We start from the raw sequence: 25,023 nt of genomic DNA, 5'->3' as shown, positions 1-25,023 counted from the left end.
CTATCCTACAGCCCAGCAGCAGCACTGGTCGTTTCGGATGCCCGGCTCCACGGTGAAGGAAAACACTGGAAAGGTTAACTTTCATTTTTAGGCCCGGGTCTACCACCGCGTGTGGGGCACAGCGTAGCGGAAGGCAAACGATTTTCTTCGAATCCCAATTTTCAATGTTTTTTGACGCGGCTCACGGGTTGCTCCGCCGAAAACTGAATGAAGGCTCGTGAAATATAATTGCATTGTGCGCCGCCATAAATTGCCGTGGCCACGGAGACGTTACGCAATTGGAAATGTGTTTCTTAAACGTGCACAGAGCCAGCCTTCGGCGGTGATGGTAATCGTCGTCTTTCGCCCATCAGGGAAGGAGGGAGGGAGGGAAAGAGAGAGGGACCCGTTTGGAACGGAATATACATGAAAAGCGCGTGCACTAATTTCAAATCATGCCACTGCCACCGGAAGAGAAGAAGCGCACCGGCGGATTATTAATTCATCCACTCCCCGCTAGCCCGCGCGTTCGATTGGAAGTTGGTGTGTGTTTTTTTTCCTTGCTGTACTCTCGCGGACGGCCACCTTTGGGGAAACCCTGCAACAGCCATCGCTCTCCGATTCGTGGTCGATTGCCACGGAGGCCCCATGGAATGGTGGTCCGCGTTTCGTACTTGCATACCACCGACCGATGATGGTCGTGATGAACAGTGTGTTCAGTTTACGGTACATTGATTTCAGCAGTGAAAATGTCTCGCATTGGTTGGTACAGGAAGAAAGGATGGATTTTGCAACACATGCAATCACGATGTTGTTTTGTGCTAGTACTCTTCTCTCCACGAACTCGTTGCTCGACAACGGTATTTGCAGTTTCGGGCCATTGCTGATAAAACCACATGTTTCATCAATTCGTCACAAACGCGCAGCATTTCATCAGCTGAAGCAAGATTTGCACGATAACCCATTTCCCACAGCAATGACGTAAAGGCTGGAACAGAACACCAGTGTTAACGTATGATTAATTTGCTTAGCATGTTTTAATTATTCATCTTTATCCTACGGAAAAGATAGAGGGTGAAAATAGTTATTGATTTTCATCATTTGATGTCGACTGCCAGTGACTACGGCAAAAATCAATATTCTTTTATAGTATGTCAGCGTCGTCCATCACACCTAAACTAACCGGACCGGATTTCAATGAGAAGAGAGAAAAATATCAACATTGAATCAACTGGAAATGTCGAAAGACAAAAACATTTCCTACTACCGACGCTATTCGGTTTGCTTCCTCTGATTCATCGTCTTATGCTCTGCCTTTTCAAGAGCCTTGCGGTTTGCGCAAAGAGGAATTATCATCATCGCAGCACTTTTTTTCGCCAACTCTCGACGTCCATTTTGGTTCCACTTGGAATCTCGGTAACGGAGCTGCTGCGGTAGCTGCGGCTGGTAGTATTTCGTGATTTGTTTTGCCCACACCATTTGCTTATGCTGTTGAAAACAATGACTCAGTGAAAAGCCATTTCCAAGGCAATGCGCATGAAAGTAATTCGGCTAGGAAAGGTGAAAAAACAGTGCCCTGGAGGAGGGTAGGAAATATCAATACTTACCACCACAAAACTTGCAAATATGCTTCTGCCAATCCTTTTCCTCCCCCCACCCGTGTTTCGATATTACAGGCAGTAGTAATCCTTGTTCACTTTTCTTTCTTCATTTCAACGAACGGGCGATAAAATTAGATCCTCCCAAAACCCGAAGAATAGCGCACACAATACTACACACTGCTGGGAGGCAAGGGCAGAAAATTATGCAAGATTTTCGTCGCCCTGTGTTTTTCGCTACCCCCTCGTGGACAAATCATAAATTTACGGCACGCGCAACTGCTTCCACACCAGTTTCGCTCGGCAGTTGCAACACTTTCTTCTTGCCTTTCACTCGCACGGTAAACTATTCTCAAATTGTTCAATTAAAAATGTGTGAACTAAATTAGTTAAAACAAAGATGCCAACCAGCCTCAGGTACCGATACCGTCGACCATCCACCTTGAAAGCTATTCGTCAACTGTGTGTCAGTCGTTTTCAACTGACAGTCAGTGGCTGAGCTTTTATTGGTCTCACCGTTTATGCGGGTAAGTTCAATGCTTCGCAGTTTGACGGAAACGTGTTTTTGATGCAAGTCTGCTGTAAATGTCTTCAAGCTTGGGTAATTCTTTTTCTCAAGGTGTATTTCATTGGATTATGTTAAAATTAATATTTTATATGCAATTTACTCTTCCTTTGTTGCAACGAATGTTGTAATTTATTAAAGTTTTGGCTACTGAAATCTTTGAACCCTTGAATGTATACGATGAAGTACAACAGTGCTTTGACAACAACTGTCAGAGACCTTTGCGCTTTTTGCCCGAAAATCCGCGGAAAACCTCGATTGTGCAGGATCAAAAGGATATCCGGCGGATATTTTTGTATTGTAGTAACTTATTGTTTATTCGGATTGTTCAGTGCGTCTCATCAAAATTTTAGCAAACTGCTCACGTCGAACAAGGTTGGTTGCGATTGTTTCAGGCGCTGTGCTGTCCATCGGACACTAATCGATTGTACAGTTTCAGGTAAAAACCCTGCTTGGAAAATGGAGCAAAACGATGGAGCAGAAACATCGTATGTTACTATGGAAGATATCCTTAAGGAACAGGAAGAACTTGAAGAAACTTCGCAGGCCGTGCTGGGAGGGTCGGACGAAAAGAACTGCACATACTCGAAGGTAAGTGGCGACGCGGATGCAGCGACTGCACGGAGTCATACGGAGTAACATTAATGTTGATTGCTTTTCCAGGGGTACGTAGATCGGCAAGCGCTGTATGCTTGTCTGACCTGTGTCCCGGAAGCCCGCCTCGATGAATCGAAAAGGAGTGGTGTTTGCTTGGCTTGTTCGCTGCAGTGTCACGACAATCACGAGCTGTTGGAACTGTACACGAAGCGCAACTTCCGTTGCGATTGTGGTGGCAAGCGTATGCCGGAAGTGAAATGCAAGCTGGAACCGAAGAAGGTGGAGGAAAACAGCCTCAACAGGTATAATCAAAATTTCTCCGGTCTTTACTGCTCTTGTCATCGTCCTTACCCCGACCCGGAAGATGACGTAGCTGACGAAATGATCCAGTGCATTATGTGCGAGGATTGGTATCATATGCGGCATTTGGATGTGGATGAGCCGAGGAACGAAAAGACGTACGCTGAGATGGTCTGCGGGAAATGCATGGAAGCTAATCCATTTTTGAAGAACTATGTGGGTAAAATTGAAGACCAGAACAAAACCGTTCTGGATGACACAGTTCAGGTAGATGTAACTGGGTTGGATGAGTCCGTTTCTAAGACGGTCCACGTCGCTACCGACGAAGCTGGTCCAAGTGAACCAAAACAGCGCCGGTTGGATAGCTCCACAGTAGTCACTGAAGAATCTCAAAAAGAGAAATCGTCACCATCAATAGATATTTGCACAAAACCGCCGCTTGAGGACGACACCGAGAAATGCTACAAAAAAGGTGCCACATTCTGGACCGATGGATGGCGAAAGTATCTCTGCCAGTGTAAGGCTTGCTGTCTCCTGTATAAAGAGCACGAAGTAATGTATTTGCTGAACGAAAAAGATACCGTACAGTATTACGAAGAAGTTGGAAAACAACGGCAGGAGGGTGCCTCGGGATCGTCCTACGAGCGAGGAATGCAGATGTTGGGGCAGCTCGACCGACTGACGCAGGTCGACATGCTGACTGAGTACAATCGAATGAAGGATCGACTTCGCGAGCATCTGGCCCAGTTTGTAACGAACCAGCAAGTGGTTACTCAAGCTGACATCACTGAATTTTTCGCCAAGCTCCAAAAGGAGAATCGTGAGGCCAAATCAAATGCACCTCCTTACTTCTGTCGTTAATTATGTTTGCTTTATACTCAGGATTCCATTTGTCTATCGTATTACATACCTATGTAGTATATATTATCGAAAGCTATTATACAATTATCTCAATAAAGGGAATTTACTTTCAGGATTACACACATAAAAAGAATTAGTTGTTAAATACTCTTTATTGCTTTTCATTCAATAGAACAGATCCACCTTTGGAGTAATCCATGATAGGAAGGGTTTATTATATGGACAATTTTTATGAAAAAGTCCAATGCTTTTGATGAGCAAGTGTTTGTATTGTGCCGATGTTGCCGTCCACCTCCATTTGCTGCTACATAACAGGAAACATGTGTCCTTGTATGATGAGCGCATCCCGACGGTTCTTTGCTTTGCATGCTCAGGTTCCGTGGTTGTACGATGAGGAGCTTCCGTTAAAGTAATGGTTTCGCTCGACATCGTCCGTGCCATCACCTCCAACGAGTTGACCACCAATCGTGGACGGATTGTGGCAGTTTGGGGAGGAAGACGATGTTCCACCAGGTCCGTGATGGCTACCGTGGGGCAATGCGCCTTCCATACCTGTTCCGCCGGTACACGACTGGTTGCTCTGATTGCCGGTCGTACCGTATGCCATATTGAAAAGAGCCTCCGGATCGCACACGAACTTGTATACGTACCGCTCGCCAGCAACCTTCTGCATGATGCCTTTTTCGTAGTAATACCGAAGGCTCCGGGAAAGCTTATCGTAGTTCATGGCCGGTCGGTTCTTCTGGATGCCCCAGCGGCGAGCGACTTCTTCCGGTTCAACCAGCTTGAACTCCATACCTCGCCCCGTCCAGGCAATGCAGCCTGCACTGGACGTAGGTTCGTCCAGCAGGGCCACCAGGAACTGCCACAGTTGAAGGGATCCCCTACGCTGATGAAGCGGACCACCGTTGCCTCCACTCTGAAGGGTACTCAGTGGGGAAGGGTTTGTCGTCGTAGCAATGTTGGCGATCGCACCGGATGATCCATTTACGGCCGTACAGTAATCGGATTCACTGGAGGTCACAATGTCCGCCGTCTGGCGGTAGGAGTAACCGGCGGTGCTCTGATGGAGGAACGATGTTTCGGTCGCCTGCGAACCATCGCTGTTCGACGGTTGCTGGCTTTGTCCTCCGTGGCCTGCGACAAGAAGAGAATGTTGATGCTCGAGGGAAGCCGCTGCCACTGCCGCCGCGGCAGACGCCAGGTGAGACGTCGAGTCGGGGAATATGCTGGAATGCTGTGGAACCAGCTGCGGCGGGGACGATTGCTGGGTTTGCAGCTTGAGCGAGGTGTACAGTGGATCGGAGAACATGCGCTCCGAGTAGGAATGCCAGGCGGCTGTCGATACTGTAACGAAGAGATAAAGTCGTCAGATGGCCGCTTCTTATATGCCGAAAGTAGAGGGGGTTGGAAGTAAACGTTCGCTAATGCAAGCATCCTTTGCTGCATGGCTGAAGATTTGCTAAAAGCAGATGCGCCCTGAATAATTAATGTCGTTAATAGAGAAGCAGCGGCGGGCTGTTGCCTTCAAGCACCGCTGACGCAGATTTTGGGAGTTAGTCTTTTGGAAGCCACTACCTTCGCACGGGTGTGGAAGTAATCGGATTTTCGGTGCACACAGGTACACAGGCCAAAATCCCGCCGGGGATTGAATGGATACAACGTTCGTCGTCATGCAATATTAATAGATCGACATTTTTGGAGAGAAGAAATCAGAGATTCTTTTCGCACGGCCCCGGTTTATGCAGCCCCGGTTTGATGCCAGCGGGCTCCTGTGGGCCGGAAAATCGCCAACCTTCGACCGGGAGGGCACTCGGCACCAGCCGCGCGAGGGTGACTTCAATTAGAAGCTTCATTTCATTTATATCAATTATGTAGACAAACAATTAGCAGCTCGTTTTTGTGGCGATTCATTGCCGTGGCCTGAAGAACGTGGACCATTAGCTCAGTTACATCCCCCTGCCCCAATCCCCGCTTGCCCCGTTTGACTTGTTGCAAATTTAATCTCCATTGTTTTCGTGTTCACCCCTAACTTTCTGAAGTGAAATGCCCATTCTGGTATGGTACGAAGGTCCTGGCGCTCAAAGCTTAACCCCCAGCCCTTGCAGGAGCGATTATATGTGTTTGTTGCGTAAACAAACTGCTCATAAACGGTGGTTGTGTATGATGACCCGATAATAGAGTTGCCTGCCTGTTAAGATTTAGCGTGAACGAGGGGTGATTTTCGGGTGACCATGGGTGGTGGGAGGAAGCTATTTTATGCTTCACTCGGTTTCGGTTTCGGTTGCAACGAGAAAAGGGTTCTTCTGGTCCGAAAACCGACGAGCTGGTTGATGGACTTGAAGGAATGCGAACTCCAACCCCGGTTTGGCTGGCAAAGGGTGCTAATGCTAATGAAATGTTTGGCCACGCGTCGGTAACCCCCATGGGAGGGATGGCAGGGAACCTGCAGCCTCGTTTGGAAGCGAATCGAGCCCTTTGCCTCGACCCGGGGTATACGAAACGTGGTAAAGGTTTAATGTAAAAAATGAATAATAAATGACGCGTAATGCTGATACTTTTCAGCGAGCCAAACTCACTCGTTTGGTATAATTCTTCTTCTGAAAAGTTCCGAGGTTGTTCAGGAGCAGCTTTTCATCAACATGTTAAAGCCAAAGTATGAATTGAGCGTTCAGCCATTTGTAAAGTATACAGCTCAATGTGTTCAGTGCAAAATAGATGTTTCTACTGAATACAGGTAAAGCAGTAAAACAAAATTTTGACTTCTGCTACCGAGCTGTTCAATAATCCCTAATCTGCAAAACCAATCAACTCGGTGCATCAGGAAGCTGTTCGTAGGTAAAAGTATTTCCCTGTAATCAGCGCCAAACAATCGCTCCTGATTTTCCACAGCCCCGCATCATGTCCACCTTCTCCAAGCAAAACAAAAAAGTGCCATAAGAGAAGAAAATCCCATCCGCCTCATGTTAGACTAGCCACCGGCATTGGCCCCGAAGCCTAAAAGAATCACCGAAGCCACAGAGCGACGATCAGTAATGAATATTAATTTTCGATACCGCGATATCATCGACGTCGTGTGTTTGGGATGAAAAGCGTGAGCAAGAAAATGAAAATTTACATTTTTTATTCTACACCTGCGTGTGGATTTCGCGGATAAAATTTGCTGCGCGCGTGAAGCAATTGAATTCAATTTCATCGCACATTGAGTAACAAGAGGAAGGAGAAATATGAGGATACGATCCAACCCGATGGAGACATCAACAATCTGTCGCTCCATTGAGATTGTGTGCCGATATTTTCTTCCGTTTAGTGGGTTGTTTGTGTTTATGCTGTAGGTGGATTAGGGAAAGGCATTCCGGGGGTGGCATTCTTTCTCTGCCCTATTTGACACCGTATGTCGGAACGAATCGCTCCCTGGGGGAGAAAAACATCGTAAGAAGCGCGACAAGTGCTGGCCAAGTGGCACCAGCCGTTTTTCACCCCTCGTGGTGGAAGCGAAAGAAATGGAAATGTGAACGCGTCGGGCGGGATATCGCGAAAAACCGACGGAATTAAATTATGTGGCAATTTTGATTCACGATTATTCATCTGTTGATTGTTGCTTCATTTTCTCGCAGGCTCGCCACGGTGTGTGTGTGTGTGTGTGTGTAAGCGAGAATAAAAGCGCGAGTTTGAGGAGTTCTGTTTGTTCGACCAATTTGGAAGTCAATTTTGGTTACATTTCCGTTCCGGCGGCGGTAGGTTTTACTCCTTGGGCTTAAACTTGGTGACACGATTTTTAAGACATTTCACTTACCGTCGCTCGGCTCGCGCTTCACCAGCTGGGGAGGCGTGGAAAGCCGGTAGCAGTAGGCGGCGGCAGCGGCGGCCGGATGTGCGGTGGTCGGGGCTGTCGCGAAATCGAAAAACGCTGAACGTTCGTTGCGTATGTTTTTCGTACCTAGGGGTTCACGTTTGACCAAAAGGTGAACGTGGAGAGTTCGAAAATGATGACATGCGAAAGAAAAGGAAAAAAATTGACATTAATTCAAAGCAAACATGGAAAATATCGACGAAAACACTTTAGCGACTATCTTTCTTTAAAAAAAAAAACAAGAACACAATATGGGAGAAAAATCGTTTGTCGTTCGTGAAGATGCCAACGATGTTTTGCGACGAGATTGAACTTCCGTTTCCATTTGAAGAAGGCGGTTTTTTGTCGCTGGAAGACAGTTTCCGTTTGCAGCGCATTGTGCGCAAAGAAGCGAGCGAGACACCATCCGTCGGAGTGCAAAGGATGACACACTTACAGGATCCCTCCCACACCCACACACACACACACATGCTAACAAGGACGCTCGCAAGAAAGGAAGCACCGCCCGCTGCGTCCAAATATTAAAGTTCTTTGTGTAATTTATTCTTTGATTATCTGCGAGCGCAACATGACGAAAAAGTCGCAGGTCGAAAAGTCGTCCACGGGCGACAGGTTCAATGGAAAACTGTTAAGTTTTTCTTTTTCATGTTGGCGGGAACATGCAAAACTGACATCAAACTCGTCGGTTCGGTCTCTGCTGGTGAAAGGTTCAGGAGATCGTTTTAATGCGTGCACGGACGAGGAAAATGCTTCATTCATTCTTCTTCTGGAAAGACATATTTGGGCAGCTAGAATGAGATTTTAGTTTGAATTCTTTCGTTCAAAGATATCTCATACATTTTTGTTAGCCTCAAAGGTTTGCAAACGAAATTTATCACGATTTTCATGTATTGAACATAATTACTAAGAGGGTGTATAGAAAAACAACGTTTTTGGAAATATGCGAATCAAACCATTTACGGTTTAGTAGATGCACAATTGTTTTGGAATACAATACTTAGTTTAGTAAAAAAAGTTAGAACAACAAAATTATTACAATATTCATGGACAACTTATGATTCTGTTTGGATAAGTTCAATATCGTTTAGTGATTCTATCTCAAACAATTTCCTGCTTGCATTGCCAACCTTATCATTTTCAATAATGGTTATGTACCCTCTGGCAGCAAGCATATGCTTCTGGTTGTCGATAGTTGATTTAAAGCGACGATAGCCTCCGGGGCTCGAATCTGCCCGCAGTTTGTTTAACTGCTTAACTGTTAATTGAATTTGTTTTCGTATAAAATACGAAACATAAATACTCCTGCACTGGAGGGCATACAGTCCAGGGAAGACCGGGGAAAAATGGGTTGGAAGGAAGGGGGAGGGAACTATTTGTCTAACGATGAACACATGCCCTCGTCCTCCAGTGTCTCCCTTCCTTCGGGTGGCCTCTATTGGTTTTCAGCTTATTGCTGCTGCAGCGTTCCCATGGACTGACGTGCACACGTCGCCCCGAAGGAAGAATGGAGTTTCGGTCGGTTTGGGCTTGTAGTTCGCCTGCTCGCCTGTTGTGGAGAGTCAATATTTGAAGCCCTCGAGACGCGCAAGGCAGCGCGGTGCCTTCAACAACGACGAAGAGCACGACGACGGAACGAGCTTAGGGACTGTGGAAAGTCAATAATTTGCTCTAAAATTGAACTCGATTATTAACTTTCTTGTTGCAGTGGGTAGAGCTGAACTGTTGGCCAAAGATTCTCGCCCTCCCTCCCTCACAACTCCCCACCCCTTGTTGTATCAGTGTGGACACCTACTCACCGTGGCCATGGCGCAGGCTGTAGCTATCGCAGCCTTCGTCCAGGATACCGTCGTGCGAAGCGACCGCCGCCGCCGCCGTCCAAAGGTCCCGGGGATGATGCGGTCCGTGATGGTGCGGATGATGGTGGTGGTGGTGGTGGGGGTGGTGATGATGGTGGTGATGGTGGTGGTGCGAGTTGAGCCGATACTCCGAGCTGATCCGATACTCCGGGTAAAAGTCTGCAGCACGGGAAAGTGGAAAACCGGAGCCGTTGGAAGGAAGAAGCTAATTTAATCAATCTCGCACTCAATTGGGCCAAGGATTCGGTCGTACCGTTCGTGAGGGCCGTGGCCGCGCTGTTTCCACCGTGGAAAGGGTTGACGTGGGCCAGGGACGTGTTGGCGATGGGCGCCACGATGGAGGTCGGTTCGGGTGAGGACGAAACGATCGCCGCTGTGTTGCCAGTGTTGTTGCTGCTGCGTTGGTGTTGCTTTCCGTTCGAGGAGGACCCACTGGAGCCGTCGCCACTAGCCGAGGCACCCCCGGGGGTCGATCCTTCGTTGGGCCCTTCGTTCCCTGCGGACGGCCGGGTGTCCTGGGCGAGCTGCTGGTGTTGGTGCTGCTGATGCTGGTGCTGCTGATGCTGATGCTGATGCTGCTGCTGCTGTTCGTGATGGTGCTGTTGGAGGTGGTGCTGGTGGAGGAGATAATTGGCGGCCACCGAGGATGCGGCCGGCGATGACAGGGATGTCGACAGGAAGTCGTTCGGGTGCTGCGTCGCCTCGACGGTGGTCGCGCCGACGACGAGGGTCGTGCCGTTTGTACGGATGTCACCCCCGCTGACAGAGAGAATCAGTGCGGCCGCCGTGGTCGTGGAGGAAGAGGAGGAGGAGGAGGACGAGGAGGGGGCGGATGCCGAGGTCGTGCATTGCTTGATGGACGGGCCGGCGGAGTCGAGGTCCTGCTGTGAGCGTAATGTAGTCCCGATCAGGACATGAGAAAGAGAGAAAGAGTAGAAGAAAAGCGACCGCCGGGAAACGGCATTATTCACTGGTACGACTCAATCAAGGTTATCATTTATCAAAATCTATTTTCCCATCATCCAGGTCAGGTGCCTTTCCCTTGCCAACATTGGCTCATTTGCTTGTAAATTTGTTTTTCACTTCGTTTTCCTTTGACATAAACTCCCCACCTTTTACTACGCGTCTATTTCTTTTTCTCAACATTATTAATCACGTTTGTTTATCCCAGGTCGGTTTCAGGTTGTGATACTCGCACTACAACGGTGACCAAAGTGAAACGGTTCCTTTCACCGCCAGCCAGCTCCACGGGAGGTCCCTTAATAGCTCGCAGACAACAGCGTGTCCTGAAGTCTTGACTGAAGTTAACCAAAATGGTTAATAAAGTCTTTTTCGATTTGCTTGCTCCCCCTTTCCCCGAACGAAACCCAAACATTAGGTTCATCAAACATTTGCTCGATGACAGTGCAGCATGGTAAAGAAGAAAACCCAACTCTCTCCAAGTATCGTCTGTCGGTCAATTGGATGTCTTCGTCTTGAGGCGTTCGAACCGCAAACTTCTTATGGGACGTTTGCACACAAAAGGACCTTCTCTTCCGCGTGGCGTCACTTCATGAAAAGTTGATTATGTGATGGGATTTGATGTTCTTGTCTTGGAGAATCCTCACCCGGTTCACCGGCGGTCGTGTGGCTTTGTAACGGGGCCACAACACCACTAGAGGAGGGACAGTAAACAATGACAATGCATTTCCCGGTGAGACACCAAGAGGGTGTGAACGTAACACACCTCGAGGGGACAATTGTTCTACGGTGTCACATACGGAGGTAAACATGAAACTAATAATAATGATGTGCGCTCCCCTTTTCCTCGATCGATGTTGTTCCTGGTGCGATGGTCAGGCCACGACTCATTAGATAATTGGTTTGGACGGTTCTGTCGTCGATGGAGCCGCCTGGTCGGCGGTTGTTCAACACCCTTGCGATGGTGCAATTGACGACACTCACACCCATTAAAGACACTTTTCTTTGCGCCAAAGCCGAGGTGAGGAAAAAATACGCATGGAAGATGAAATCGTAACGTAAGTGAAATTGAAATAGAATTTCCGATTTGCCCGCGGAATCGTGATATCCGCCGCGAGATTGTTTTTGCTTCCGGATCACAACCTCTCGGATGTCGCACTCATCATCATCATCGCCATCTTCGTTTCATTTTCATATTCCCTTTTTTCTAGAGGCGCATTCTGCTTTTTTCAATTCACTTCACTTGTATCATTATGTTTTTATCACCTTCCGACGGCGTGGGTTTCTTGTAGGAAATCGAATTAGTTCTTGTTTCAAGGGTTGTTGCATTCGTTAGAGACGAGACTTCTTCAATTTATGACGATCAGAAGGCTGTTTGTATTGGTTTTTTTTGTGTTTCCTAAATTCTTTTTCGATAAAGGTCTTTAATTTTATAAAGGTCCATTCTCCTAAAACAATTACATCAAAATCAATAATATTTAAATGCTCATTGCTCTTTAAAGATTTAAAATTAAATCAGAAAAATATTCAAAACACAACTTCGAACACTTTGATGCGTGTATTAATCGATACGATTGAGTTCAAACTGTATACATTCCGACTTGCAATTCATCAACCGGAAGAAAACTGCCGCCGCCATCCGAGAGCCTGGCCGATTCCTGATGACGATTCGTCGTCGCACGCTGATAAATCGGCGAAAATCGATACCATTTGCAACAATTTGTGTCTGGCACAACTCATCTCTCCTTCGGTATTTCGAGCCGGGGGTTAAAATGTCATGGTTTCAGAGGTACGTCGGGTGCGTGCCCTCTTGGAGTTCTCCTCCGAAATGGCTGCCGTCAGATACAAAAAAAAAAAAGGCGGCGAGACACATACAGTGTGACATTGCGTCACTGCCGCTCTGGGGACTCGTGCGGCGGGTGGAGGGGTTTTTTTTACCTTTGAACTTCCGTTGGCTGTTTGAAAGTGAATTTAAAAGCTCGTGTTCCATGTGTTTCGTGGGGGAAAAAATTCCTCGGATAATCAGCAGATCACGTGAAAATGAAATTTCCATTCGAGGCCTTTTCGATATGTGTGTGGGTTGAAAAATTAATTCATGTTTAAAACTTACCAAGCGCCCCAGAGACGATTGTATCGGACTGATACTTTGTGCCAGAGTGTTCATGTTGTGTATGGCAGCTTAATGCTTGCAAAACAGTTATTTTGTTTCTTTTTAATCAACGAAACATGTCACAAGCTTTTCGATAGCTTTTTGATGATATATTTTATGTCACATTCTTAACATCACTCGTGGATGTTCTCTTTCACAAACACGAACTATTTGTTAAGAACTCTCTAAATGCAGGCAAATTTTTGTTTATTAACCTTTTTAACACCAAATAAAACTCTTTTCTGCTACTGTTCTGTTCAAAATGGAAACACTATTTGCAAGAATGTTTTTTTGCACTGGAAAATGGTGTTTCACTGGAACAATCAACCGACCGAGTCAACGTCACACGTTCAAATAGAACGCAAGTCTCAAGCGAAACTGTGGATCCCGCAGATGGATCGAGTTTGTGCGAGGAAATATGCAAATTTTCTCGTCCTTGCTAGATAAGGACGAGCAGATTCCACACCGCACAGTAGCAGGTGCACGTGCGAGCAAGTGAGCGGTAGTACGCTTTTCCGCGAAAAGTGGGCGGTGCCAGCGAGTCCTTGCGCAACCGTTTGCGTAATGTTTCCACCTACCACCATTGCTTTGCGATTCCTTGCAGAATCGGCAGAAGATGATTTTCTACCGTTGGTATTTGGCAATGGATGGGTCTCTCTAGCACTTGACTTTATCAGCAACCATTTTAGTCTTTGACACGATGGATGGACTACTTTTGCCAACCTTTGTGTAATACTAGGTGACCGATTTGGATGAGTATATTCAATTATTTTCGATTTCAAAATAGGTTAAACAGCGGAGTTTTTTTCATTTTGAACAAATCTACCGTTAAAGATAATTAGAAAAACAATGGTCAAAATAAGATTCTTTCATAAATGGTATCCTAACCTGACCAGTTTGGAGGGAATGATGAGCCTGGGCGAGCACAGTTATTTAATTATTAAGTAGTAGAGCAGCAAAATTCATTCCAATTTGATGCATTAAACATTCACCAGCAAACCGTGAGCTATTATTTTATTTACCTTTTGCGTAGCCGAGCTGTCCGAGCTTTGTTAGGATCGCGTTCACCATGTCCATGCGTTCGTCCTTTGGTCCTCCGTTCGGTCACGGGAAACTCCTCACCGCTGACCACATCCCAGCAGGCGTGGGATAGAGGGAGATAAAACGCTAGAGCACTGAGTGCTTGGTGGGCATTTAACTTTTTTCCCAACCCCATTATCGTTTGTGTGTTTAAAATTGTGCCATGATTATTTTTTATACAAATAACTCCCTTCCATGAGGCTCGCAACGTGGTGGGGCATGTTTTTATTATTATTATGTCACCACAAACGCTTAGAATGAGTGATAATTTTTATATAATGGTTTTAAATGAGCCTCTATGAAATTACGTTCATGCATTATGCAGTCATCGTCGTTCGGATGTTGCCAACTAGCGGAAAAAAAACTGTGAGAATGAAAATCAATCATTTATCCGTTGATCTAAATTCATGCCAGCCATAAGGCTTTGGTGACGTTCATGGGTCATTGGAGATTATGCGTTGCGTGAAACTTTGGAAACATGGTCGTACAAGAAGGAAAAACCTAATTGACGATTGATCTAATTATTTCTGTTTGCTATTCGTATGGTGAAATGGTTAGCCTCTGCCTATGGTGAAATGGCCTTTATACTTATGTTTTTTAACCTCTTAAGCTTCTAATAAAATCAATGAAATAATGAAAACAATTTTTCAAAGTACAGAAAGATCAAATCGCAGGAAGTGAATCGACTGTGTTTTTATTGTGGATCTACCATGAAGTAGAATTGCCACCAAACCACCTGTTGCTTGAGCATATAAAGATGGACTACTTTTCATATTTTCCACCCTTACCAAAAGGTTTTTCTCAATTTCTTCAATACTCATGTGCACGAGGAACAAATGGAATTTTCGTTCAAATTTAATTTCACTCCAAATGTAACAAAGTTACTTGCTTGAAAGAGGTATCTTCAACCCTTTATGGTTTGTTAAACATAACCTCAAATGAAAACACCGCGGCTGAGCAAAGCAAAACAAAAATCGCGCCAACGCGCATCCCCGGAACCGGCACCGGGAAAGCACGTGTATTGAATTTCCCCTTCGCGGGTTTTCCCGCGCAAATTTGAGCGCCGGCGCGCCCGAGCAGTGCCTCGAGCCCGAAACCGAGAGCTGAACACGGGCACGGGATGCTGTAGGGATTGCAAGGCTTGTGCACGGAAACACGACAGACACGACGGTGCGGACATGCGGTGAGATTCGGGACGACACACAGCGAGCATGGTACATAATTAATAAAACAAATAAAGTGGATATGACGAGCGGTGCAGCGATGGCGTTCGCCACGCTGATGAAGGCCTTCCACTTCCCATTATCGACCTTGTGAAAAAAAGGCAAAAAGGACGTAGAGAAATGGGACGAAAGTGGCTGTTCGATGCAAGCAACGGGGGCGGGAAAATCGAGAGGGAAAACTGGAAAATTATATGGAGCGAAAACACACCGAGACGAGTGCCGAAATCGTGCCCAAGCGATGGCTCCGACGATGAAGTGTTTTCCTCGCCGTGCGTTGGAAAATCGAGGCCGCTGGAACGAAAGGGCAGAGATGCGGAAATGTTCGTTTCGAGGGCAAAACGGAACCAACAACCGAACGGGACGTGTTGGCATCAATAATAAAAGAAACAAAAAAAAAACCGAAAAACAAGGAAAAGGAAATGAAATACTCACAGACACACGAACATAACGTTCCGGTGGAAAAGCCTAGAGCCGAAGGAATGAAACAAAAGTGTGCGCCTCGCATCTAGCGCTTTTCGCCGTAAACGGAGATTCGAGGACGAGATTCGCTCTCGCAAAGGCTTGCCTTCAGTTGCACTGGGGACTCGGACGTGAACGGAAGCTGACGCCTGGAACGGCTTCCGGAGTTCCGCACGCGGAAACATTACCGAACCTCGGCGCTCGTGGTCGTGAACTTGGACTCTTTGGTGGTGTTGGGCGCGGAGGGGTTGGTTGTTTGGTTGCTCTTTAAAACTTTGATGAGGATTAATTGCACTTTCGTGCGACCTGGTGGGCCTTTAAAGTGGTTGTGTTGTTGTGGTGCTGGTGGTGTTGGTGTTGGCTTCTTTTTCGCAACTCTTTGGCTCTCCGTTCTAGAACATCACATTGTGGTGGAGGTTGGTGTGGTTTGGGAGGGAAGACCAAAACGGGATAGTGTTAAAGGGTCAAGATTCTGTAGCTGTGCTGTGTGTCGAATGTCACTTCCTCCCCCGGGGGGAACGAGAGTAACCGTAGATTGAAATGGAAACCCACTCCGCACACAAAGTGGCACAAACCGCCGTTGTGTTCTGATTTGAATCTGACGAGATACGAGAGTAGATTGAGCCGAGCCGGAAGGTCACACTCCGGTTCCTGGTGCGGCTCAGAAGTGCACTAAAACGTGTCATTCCGGAAAAAAAAAACCGACACACCGAGGACACCGAGAGGGCATCTGGAAGGTAGAGCAAGTTCGATTACAGGATAGGATATGTTGGAACCTTTGATTTGAGAAGACGAAGGTTTTCCCCCGTTTCGTTTGATTAATTTCAACAAGTTGATTACAAAAGTTCAAACAGGAACGAGGAAAGGCTTTTGAGCTTCGGAGAAGAAAAACCCTATCGGCGACTAATGAATCTTTTCCAATGGAATAAAAGCTTCAACTCTTCATCAGCGAGTCTCATCACGGAAAAGAACCAGAGTTTCTTCACCTGGAAGGAACCATCCTTGCAGCAATTTGTCGAGCCCGCTTTAATGGGGCGCTTTCAAGTGCACTCGAGATAAATGCATTTAAATTAAAATTCAATTAGAAGGAAACATTCACATACGGTCCCACATCCCCAAGCGTTGAGGGGTTCTGGCTAAGGAAGAATCGCAAGTGCAAAATCGATTGAGCATTCAAACGAGCTCGAGGGCGTGTGACCGTGTGTCTCACCGGTGTGTGTGTATGTGTGCCCTGAACGTTATTTCCGGCACGGCACAAGATTCGTGAATCGTGCCCATCGCGCGGTGGCATCCAGCTGGTACCAGGCCATCTCCTCCAGAAAACAAGGCAAGTACCAGCCATAAGTGGTTCACGTTGTCACGTTGAAATCCGTTACGGCGAAAAGCCACCAAAACCGAACGTGGGTGGAACGCGGGGCGGGGGGTGTGGGAGAGTCGTACGTGTACGTGTTGAGTCGGGCTCGAGGCCTGACTAAAGGATGCAGCACGAGAACGAGAGGTCACGGTTCGTCCCGGCACGGTTTACGGCAATTATCAGCGAAGAACGGCGTTTTGAACGTTGGCCCTCGAGAGCGACTTTGCTCGGCGGACGGGAGACCGGAAACGAAGGCTTGGGACTCCCTTTGAACTACTCCTAAATGGGGGGGGGAAAAGACATACAAGAGGGAAGTGTGCGTCTTGGGCTGGATGTTAGAGATGACGAGCCGTTTTGTTTTTGCTCGCTGGTGCGATGTTTCTTTCCGGCCTTTCCTTTTTTCCGCCTGGTTGGAGCTGTCAAAAGAAAGTTTAAAAATAATATACCGTGTAACAAACGAGGCGATGAAAACATTGGCAAAACCCCTTCCCATCGCCTACCTTCCGGGGTGTCGACTATAAACGTAAAATCAAAACCGTACCATTTATTTCAAAAATGACAGGGAGCAAAATAAAATCAAACAAAACTTTGCTGCAACGATGGTCCATGCTAACGAGCTCCCCCTCCCCCTTCTTCGCTTCTTGTGGTTGTGGTCGAAGGAACCCCGAGAAAAAAAAAGCCACACTAAAGCGCCAAGCAGCGATGAAAGACACCGGCACCCTTTCTGCACCGGTAATTCCGATGGGAAAAGTGGGAAAAACAAAGCAGGGAAACCGAGACCACCACGAGAAATGATGAACCAGGGCGGTTCGGTTGCCCATCGGGTTACCCATTGTGGTCATTGTAATTTACGTCGAGTGCTTTTACCCCATTTAGTCCTGCTCTCGCGGTTTCCTCCCTCCCTCCCTCCCTCTCTCTCCCTCTCCTCCCCCGAAGGACTTTGCAATTGTTGTGCCGTGTTCATCGATAATATTTATTTGGAAACTTCCACCGAACGAAATCAAAGAAAATGCGATAGTTTTCCCCGGCGGGCATTAGTACAAGAGGCGTCCGAAATCCGTCCTTTACCCTCCCTCCCCCTCTCCCTTCCCTTAAGGGTTGGCACCAGCCCGTTGCAACGTTGGAGAAAAACATTCAAATAAATGCTGACTTGTTGGAGGCTCACCGTGGCGAGAAATTCCCCCGGACTGTGTGTGGGTGAGTGTTTTGTTTTATTGCGGTCTCGCCACCGGGAGGCCGGGAGGGGATCGCTTTTCCTACCGAATCTACCCGCGGCGAAAGAATACGAGAAGAATTTTCCCCGGGCCGAAGCAGAAGAAGTGGAAGGATAAACCGCAAACCGAGAACCGAGGCACTCAGGGCGGTTGATTGGGCTCGGGGGTGGAAGACAAAGCCTAGGCGACTAGAGGGAAGAAGTAGTAGTTGCAGAAGAATGGCGAAAGCTTTCCACCGCAAAGCCGGCGGGAGGGAGAAAACGGCCGCCAGAAGAAACAATGGACCAGGACCGTCGTTACGGTGAAATGTTTTTCAATGAGCCTGGCCCAAGTGGCGTAACGAGCGGGCCTGGCGAGACCGTTCGAAGACGAGAGGTAAAGCTTTAATCCATTCCAGCGTGTGCCAATAACGACGTCTTTTAGGCCTGCACTACAGTACCATACCGTTTTTCTCCGCTACACAAAACGAAAGTTGGGACAATGTGGAGGAAATTGCAACAGACTCTTCGTTACACGTGAGAAGATGAACATTTTACTTAAGAAGATATGAAGTAATAGAATGTGAGGATTAATTAGGTTATGCAGCACGGGTGTCCTGGACACAAAGACACACACACGCACAATCCAGCACTCACTGTAGTGTCCCTTTTTCTTTTCCTTCACCAGGTCGGCGAAACACGGCCCGACCTGGCCGTTAGTATTATTACCCTTCAGGGGCTGGGAAATGGGTTTCGATCGGAAAACCCTTGGTCTCGATGACAACCTACCCTTGGCCTGCTGGGAGAGGGGGGTATCCTAAACCATCCTCGCATCTCGGGCCCGAGACAAAAGCAGAAAACCCGGTCGTATGTATATTGCGCCATGTTATATTTACCAACGCCGGGACAGAACGACACGATTCCACACACGTTTCCTATTGTGCTAGTCACGTTTCCCGATGTGGAGAGCAGCTGCTCTCGTCGAGTCGCCCCCATCACCCGCACATGTCCTTGAAGCCCGGCTGCACTTGCGGGGTTTAAAGCTAGCAGTTTCCCTATCAGGGGATGGGAAATCAAGCATACGAAGGTCATTTTACTGATGCGTTTTACATAAACCTTTCGCTTGACTCGGTTCAGAGATGAGACGTGATTAGAGCCTGATGGTGGTGGTGGTGGTGGTGATGGTGGTGGGGTAGATGCGACGAATGAATGACATGATGTGTGGGAGGCCTCTTGATGTCTGATTGGCACTTTGGAGCTTTTTGGTGCGGTGTACAGCACACGAGAACATGTGTGCAAGTGAGCTGATGTCCTGTACCAATTTGGAGATTGCTACTGCTAAATTAATCTCTTCCTTTCCCATACCTCGCTTCCGCCCTCTCCCTCACCCTCGGAAGTAACATAGAATGACATCCTGATGCTTTTCACGTGTACGAAGGGAAGTTCTGAAACAAAGCTCCTGCCTCATAAGTTTACAAACATTCGCCCGGGCGGGAAATTCATGATACGCCGATATCTCCGTTTCATGTCTGCAGAAGCCCCTCTCTAATGAGTATCGCATTACGCTCGAGGATTTCGCGGAATTTAGTATTCTTCGAGAAAGAAGTCGTAACGCCGGTTGGAAATATGAAAATAATAGCATTAGTGGTGCTTTTTTCCCTTTTCCCGTTCTCTGGCTGAGATTATACGTTGCCGGAACACCCGGAGGAAAATTAAGCCCTGGAAGTGGGTTTTTTATTTGGAAATATATATTTCAGATATTAATATCCACCAGATAAAGGATACCGGCACTGGTGGCCCGAATGATTCGTTTCTGAGACATGAGACAACTCGCTGATGTAATAAACAGTCATCAAATAAACATGCCCTCCAAAATTGGGACCACTGTACTCGACGGATTGGGATCGTGTAAACTTTTCAACTGCGAAGGATTACTCAACTCAATGAAGATTACATTGGACGTTTCGCTTATGCACAGGGCAGTGCCTCACTTGAGCGCCAGTGTATGATTTATGCTGCCTTTTTTTCGCAAAACAACACATCCCCAACTCGATCCTGCAAAGTTTTCCTGTTAAAGTTTCCCCAAACAAGTCCAGCAACATGGGCATCCTCCAAGAAAGGGGGGTTACATGTAATCTGGGATTTGTTTTAAAAATAACTTCCTTGCAATCTGATACACTGATGCACAAAACAACATCATGCATCGAGTCATGGGCACACGGTGGGAGGGAGAAACTTTTCCTTTTAAGTCCGGATTTTTGTATTCCACCGAAAACTTTGCCATTGTCCGGTGTCTGGACACCGTGTGGCACTGACGAACATGCACCAGCAACCACTTCCGGTCGATTGAAATGGATTGCATCCCTGGAGAAACCAACCCAACTCCATTTTCCGTGTTTTTCCAGGGCCTACTTTTGATAAACATTTTCCAGCACGCTTGTCTGTGTATGTTTTCGTGTTTGTTTTATCGTTCATCGCGTTTTCTCTCTCCCTAAGGTCTTGTACACAGACACTTGTTTGTAGCACGTGCCTCCGGAAGGAAGGATAAGCCACGTTTTCTATGTGGCGGCCTTCACGGTGTGTTAAGTTTTATTTTCTCTTCCGCGTTAGCCAGCGTAACTCAACCACGATGAAGCGTAGCACTTTGCTGATGCTCTTGGCGTTCGTGCCACAGCTGATGGCGAGTGAAAGTGTCACGATTCGAGGGTCCCCGCCGAATCACACGAAGGAGCTGAATCGCAACATCATCAATACCGTGTTCGAGCGGACGCGCCCGGCCGGAAGTGAGAGGCGCGGGCGGGAGGTGACGATACTTGGGCTGTTCGAGCTTAGCTCGAAGGGAGGCGAACGGCGGGAGGGATTCAGCGAGCTGGCCGCTGCCCAGCTGGCGGTGCAGCACATCAATCGGAGAGGTCTGCTGTTGGGCTACAAATTGAAGCTTATCACAAACGATACAAAGGTATGAAGACTTTGAAGGGGAAAGGACTAAGATATGATGAATGGAGAAAATATTCTGTGTGTTTATAGTGTGATCCAGGAGTTGGCATCGATCGTTTCTTCCATGCATTGTACACCCATCAAAGCAAGCGAATCATCATGGTGTTGGGATCGGCCTGTTCGGAAGTTACCGAAAGTTTGGCGAAGATCGTCCCTTACTGGAATATACTTCAGGTACTGGGAGACTAAGAGGGATTGCTGGGGATCTTTCAGAACTTACAGCCCCTGTCCCTCTTGCAGGTTTCGTTTGGATCGACCGCACCAGCGTTGAGCGATCGACGTGAGTTCCCCCTCTTCTACCGTACGGTGGCTCCCGATTCCTCGCATCACCCGGCGAGGATAGCGTTTCTGATGCGCTTCGGTTGGGACACTGTGGCGACATTTTCACAGAACGAAGAAGGATACTCGCTAGCCGTGAATGATCTGGTGACGGAGCTGGAAAGGGCCAACATTACGTGTGCCGCCACCATCTCCTTCGCGGAGACGGACTTCAAGGAACAGCTGAAGCTGCTGCGGGTATTTTGTAGATCCCAACCCCCGTTCAACCTATCACACCTACCTCATGACCTTCACACCGTATTGTTTCCGGTTTTTGTACCCCTCCCCACAGTAGAGAAAATAGTGTTGTTGTACTTTTAATGCTCCCATGCCACGTAGAAACACTGCTACAAGTACCACTCATAGGTAAGAGCTCGCCATGACAAACATCGGGTAAAGCAACGTTGGTTTTTTTAACATCGTCCATCCCCTACCCCATCCCTGGCAAGTTCCCTCGGTGTTGGTCCTATTCCGCCTTAGTACTGCACTGCATGTTGTGTACCGCGGGCGATAAGCCATTATTTATTTTTCCTTCTAAACGATGCGCTCCATATTGCTACAGGATCGCGACATACGCGTGATTATCGGGAGTTTCTCGCACGAAATTGCTCCCAAAGTGTTCTGTGAGGTAAGCGGAATGGGGTTCAAAACGAATCAATACATTCTTGTGCCGTTGATAATGTCGTTTTCCATCGCTAGGTCTACAACCTGGGTATGTACGGTGCGGAGTACGCCTGGATCCTACAGGATACACACATCTCTTCGTGGTGGCTTTCACCACCCGACTCGTGCTCCTCGAAGGCGCTGCTGACGGCGGTGGAAAACTTAATCATAGTTTCCAGCTACAACAGCATCGTCGGCATGGGGACGGCGCTCAGTGGATTAGTGAGTATTGAATATCGGCTTAGGGGCGAGGACTGTCCGCAATAGGGTTGTGTGAAACCTGGAGTTTTTCCTCTGCACACCAGACTGGTTGGGATAATCTTTACGGATTTGTAGAACAATAATCGGCAATAATCCTTCATTGAAGTCGAGTTAAGTTTTGTTGACTTCGCTTTTCTTTCATAGTTTCCTTGTCCATGTTAATTGCTTATTGATTGGGGGTTTTAAATACTCACAAAATATGTTCGGGGTCAATCTTTTTTTTTTTCATTACAAGACAAATGATATCTTCCTGCAAAAGCTACGAGACATGAACGTCACTGGTGCCGTGTCCCAGTTTGCCCCACAAACCTACGATGCGGTCTGGGCGATGGCTCTGGCACTTCGAGGTGCCGAAAAGACGTGGTCACAAAAGCGCGCCAACCGGGTCCACCTTGCGGACTACGACTACACGCGGTATGACATCGCCAAGGAGCTGTTGCATCAGTTTGACTTGCTGACATTCAACGGGATCTCCGGACCGGTATCGTTTGAGGGCGCGGATCGCATCGGTACGACCTCCTTCCATCAGATCCAGCGTGGCCAGCTGCAGATGATTGCTTTCTACTATCCCAAGAATGCAACACTCGACTTTGGCTGTTGGTATTGTGTGCCTGTTGTGTGGGCCAGCGAGCAGGTTCCGATTGCTAAACGTGTGCTGAAATTACGCGTGGATACGATCGACCCGTTGGCGTTCTACACCGTCGTGATACTTTCGACCATCGGGATTGGCATTTCGTTTCTATTTCTTGGGTTGAATTTACGCTTCAGGAAGCTCAAGTGAGTCTAAAGACATGCGACCGCGCATTAATTTTAATTTGCGCATTAGCGCATCACTAATATCAATTTTGTTTCCCCTCACTCCTCAGGGCCATAAAGCTGTCCAGTCCCAAACTGAGCACCATCACAGTGTGCGGATGTATTCTCGTCTATACGGCCACCATTCTGCTTGGACTCGATCACTCGACGCTACCCTGGTCCAGTGTTACCTTCTCGACGATCTGCATGGCTCGAATCTACTTTCTTTCGGCCGGGTTCTCACTCGCGTTTGGTTCCATGTTCGCGAAAACGTTCCGAGTGTATCGTATTTTCACCCAAAGTGCTGGAGGTTTGTGTCGCGATAAGATCCTCCGCGATACCCAACTGATCTCCGTCATCGGAGCGCTCCTGCTCGTCGATGCGTCGGTGGTTTCCTTCTGGATGGCAGCGGATCCGATGGAGCGCCATCTGCACAATCTCTCGCTGGAAATAAGCACCACCGATCGGAGTGTTGTGTTCCTGCCTCAGGTGGAGTTGTGTCGTTCGAGGCATTACGAGAGCTGGCTGGGGACACTGTACGCGTACAAGGGACTCCTGCTGATCGTCGGCGTTTATATGGCGTGGCAGACGCGCAACGTGAAGATATCGGCCTTGAATGACTCGCAGTACATTGGGATCTCGGTGTACAGTGTGGTGATAACCAGTGCTAGTGTGGTTGTCCTGGCGAACCTGCTCTACGAGAAGGTGACACTTGCCTTCGTGATAACGGCCGGTTTTGTGCTGATCTCGACCACGGCAACCCTTTGCCTACTGTTTCTGCCGAAGATAAAGGATATTTTCGTGAAGGGCGAAGTGTACGATCCGATCATTCACAGTATGGGGTTGAAGTTGGAGTTTAACACGCGGCGGTTTGTTGTGGACGATCGGAGAGAGCTCCAGTTTCGGGTGGAAGTACAGAACAGAGTTTATCGGAAGGAAATCGAGATGCTGGACGCGGAAATCTGTCGCCTGGAGAGATTACTCGGGGAGCGCTCCTTGGCGAGTTCGCCTCGATCGTCCGAAACGAACTTGCAGGAAACGCGCCCTTGTGTGATACCTCGTGCATACGGATCCACCGGACTACCGATGTTGCTGCTCTCGGTTCTCCCACCGATCATTCCCCGAGCCAGCTGGCCATCGGTTGACCCCATGCTATCACCAATGAAGCGCAACATCGCGTTCAGTTCGCAACCAAAAATCGACCCTACCACGACCAGAGAACGGATCCTAACCTCTAGCCGGAGTGTCTTCGAGGATCAGCCAGCGGCAACGAGCGGTTCCGGCAACGGAGTGATGGGCAAGATAAAACACATGTTCACACCGAGAGTCCACAAGACGCCTTCGGTATCCGTGATTGGTCCCACGGCAACCATCCGCAAGTCAACGCTGACGGTTTTCAACGAAATCGACACCGAGGATGACTCCTCGTTCGCCGTTCCGCAGTCGATCTACACCATCACCGCACCCAAGAGTGACGAACTGAACTTAACCGGGTCAGAACCACGGGTTAACTTCATTCTACCCCCAAACGGGAAGCGCCGTGCGTCGATCGTACAGCAACCGGGTGCGGTTCGTGAGCGGATTCGAGGATCTCCCCGGTTTCCGCACCGTATCTGCCCGCAGACGACCAGCCTGACCGAGTTGGGCATCGAGCGTCCGCGCATCAGCTTCCTGACGGTGAAAAGTTGTGAACAGATCCACGGCAGACAGTGTGAATCGCGAGCCAAGTGGAAATCGATGGACTCCTTTTCGAAGAGCATCAGCTCACAGTAGTATAAGGCCGCTATCCGTTAGGCAATACCACCCTCTAGAGTCCTTGTTAACGTAAACAAACTCCCGACCAAAGATGCTCAATAAGATGTATTTATTCGCATGCTTTCTTGCTCGGAAAATATAACAAACATTCCAACACCTGTACACATTGATTTCGCGGAAGGCAAATAAAGGTAGAGACGAGCGATTT

At 47.8% G+C, this 25,023-nt stretch overlaps 3 protein-coding genes across 3 annotated transcripts; 2 read left to right on the top strand and 1 right to left on the bottom strand.

Annotated features, from left to right (window-relative positions):
• The first annotated feature begins 2,376 nt into the window (after positions 1-2,376).
• On the top strand, positions 2,377-3,950 carry LOC131288450 (putative E3 ubiquitin-protein ligase UBR7). The gene is made up of 3 exons (XM_058317587.1): positions 2,377-2,517; positions 2,576-2,733; positions 2,806-3,950. Exons 2-3 carry the CDS (start codon positions 2,602-2,604, stop codon positions 3,898-3,900), a joined length of 1,227 nt encoding a protein of 408 aa, XP_058173570.1. The 5' UTR covers positions 2,377-2,517; positions 2,576-2,601; the 3' UTR covers positions 3,901-3,950.
• A 320-nt stretch (positions 3,951-4,270) lies between these two features.
• On the bottom strand, positions 4,271-12,733 carry LOC131282977 (ETV5-related protein Ets96B-like). The gene is made up of 5 exons (XM_058312531.1): positions 12,680-12,733; positions 9,863-10,493; positions 9,550-9,768; positions 7,697-7,840; positions 4,271-5,247 (listed from the first exon to the last, which is right to left on the bottom strand). Exons 1-5 carry the CDS (start codon positions 12,731-12,733, stop codon positions 4,271-4,273), a joined length of 2,025 nt encoding a protein of 674 aa, XP_058168514.1.
• Positions 12,734-20,655: 7,922 nt separating this feature from the next.
• LOC131282974 (gamma-aminobutyric acid type B receptor subunit 2) lies at positions 20,656-24,833 on the top strand. The gene is made up of 7 exons (XM_058312529.1): positions 20,656-20,985; positions 21,054-21,197; positions 21,264-21,539; positions 21,904-21,969; positions 22,041-22,226; positions 22,501-23,042; positions 23,132-24,833. Exons 1-7 carry the CDS (start codon positions 20,656-20,658, stop codon positions 24,831-24,833), a joined length of 3,246 nt encoding a protein of 1,081 aa, XP_058168512.1.
• The last annotated feature ends 190 nt before the right edge of the window (positions 24,834-25,023 follow it).

The sequence above is a fragment of the Anopheles ziemanni genome, chromosome 2, assembly GCF_943734765.1.
Source record: "Anopheles ziemanni chromosome 2, idAnoZiCoDA_A2_x.2, whole genome shotgun sequence".
Taxonomy (NCBI): Eukaryota; Metazoa; Arthropoda; class Insecta; order Diptera; family Culicidae; genus Anopheles; species Anopheles ziemanni.
This window is presented reverse-complemented; position numbering and strand designations above follow the sequence as displayed.

Coding starts and splice junctions, on each gene's coding strand:
- LOC131288450 (XM_058317587.1), top strand. CDS start 2,602: ATGGAGCAAAACGATGGAGCAGAAACATCGTATGTTACTATGGAAGAT. Junction 2,734..2,805: donor AGAACTGCACATACTCGAAG/GTAAGTGGCGAC, acceptor TTGCTTTTCCAG/GGGTACGTAGATCGGCAAGC.
- LOC131282977 (XM_058312531.1), bottom strand. CDS start 12,733: ATGAACACTCTGGCACAAAGTATCAGTCCGATACAATCGTCTCTGGGG. Junction 9,769..9,862: donor GGCCACGGCCCTCACGAACG/GTACGACCGAAT, acceptor CCCGTGCTGCAG/ACTTTTACCCGGAGTATCGG. Junction 5,248..7,696: donor GAAGCGCGAGCCGAGCGACG/GTAAGTGAAATG, acceptor TCTTCGTTACAG/TATCGACAGCCGCCTGGCAT.
- LOC131282974 (XM_058312529.1), top strand. CDS start 20,656: ATGAAGCGTAGCACTTTGCTGATGCTCTTGGCGTTCGTGCCACAGCTG. Junction 21,970..22,040: donor CTCCCAAAGTGTTCTGTGAG/GTAAGCGGAATG, acceptor TTCCATCGCTAG/GTCTACAACCTGGGTATGTA. Junction 22,227..22,500: donor GGACGGCGCTCAGTGGATTA/GTGAGTATTGAA, acceptor TTTCATTACAAG/ACAAATGATATCTTCCTGCA.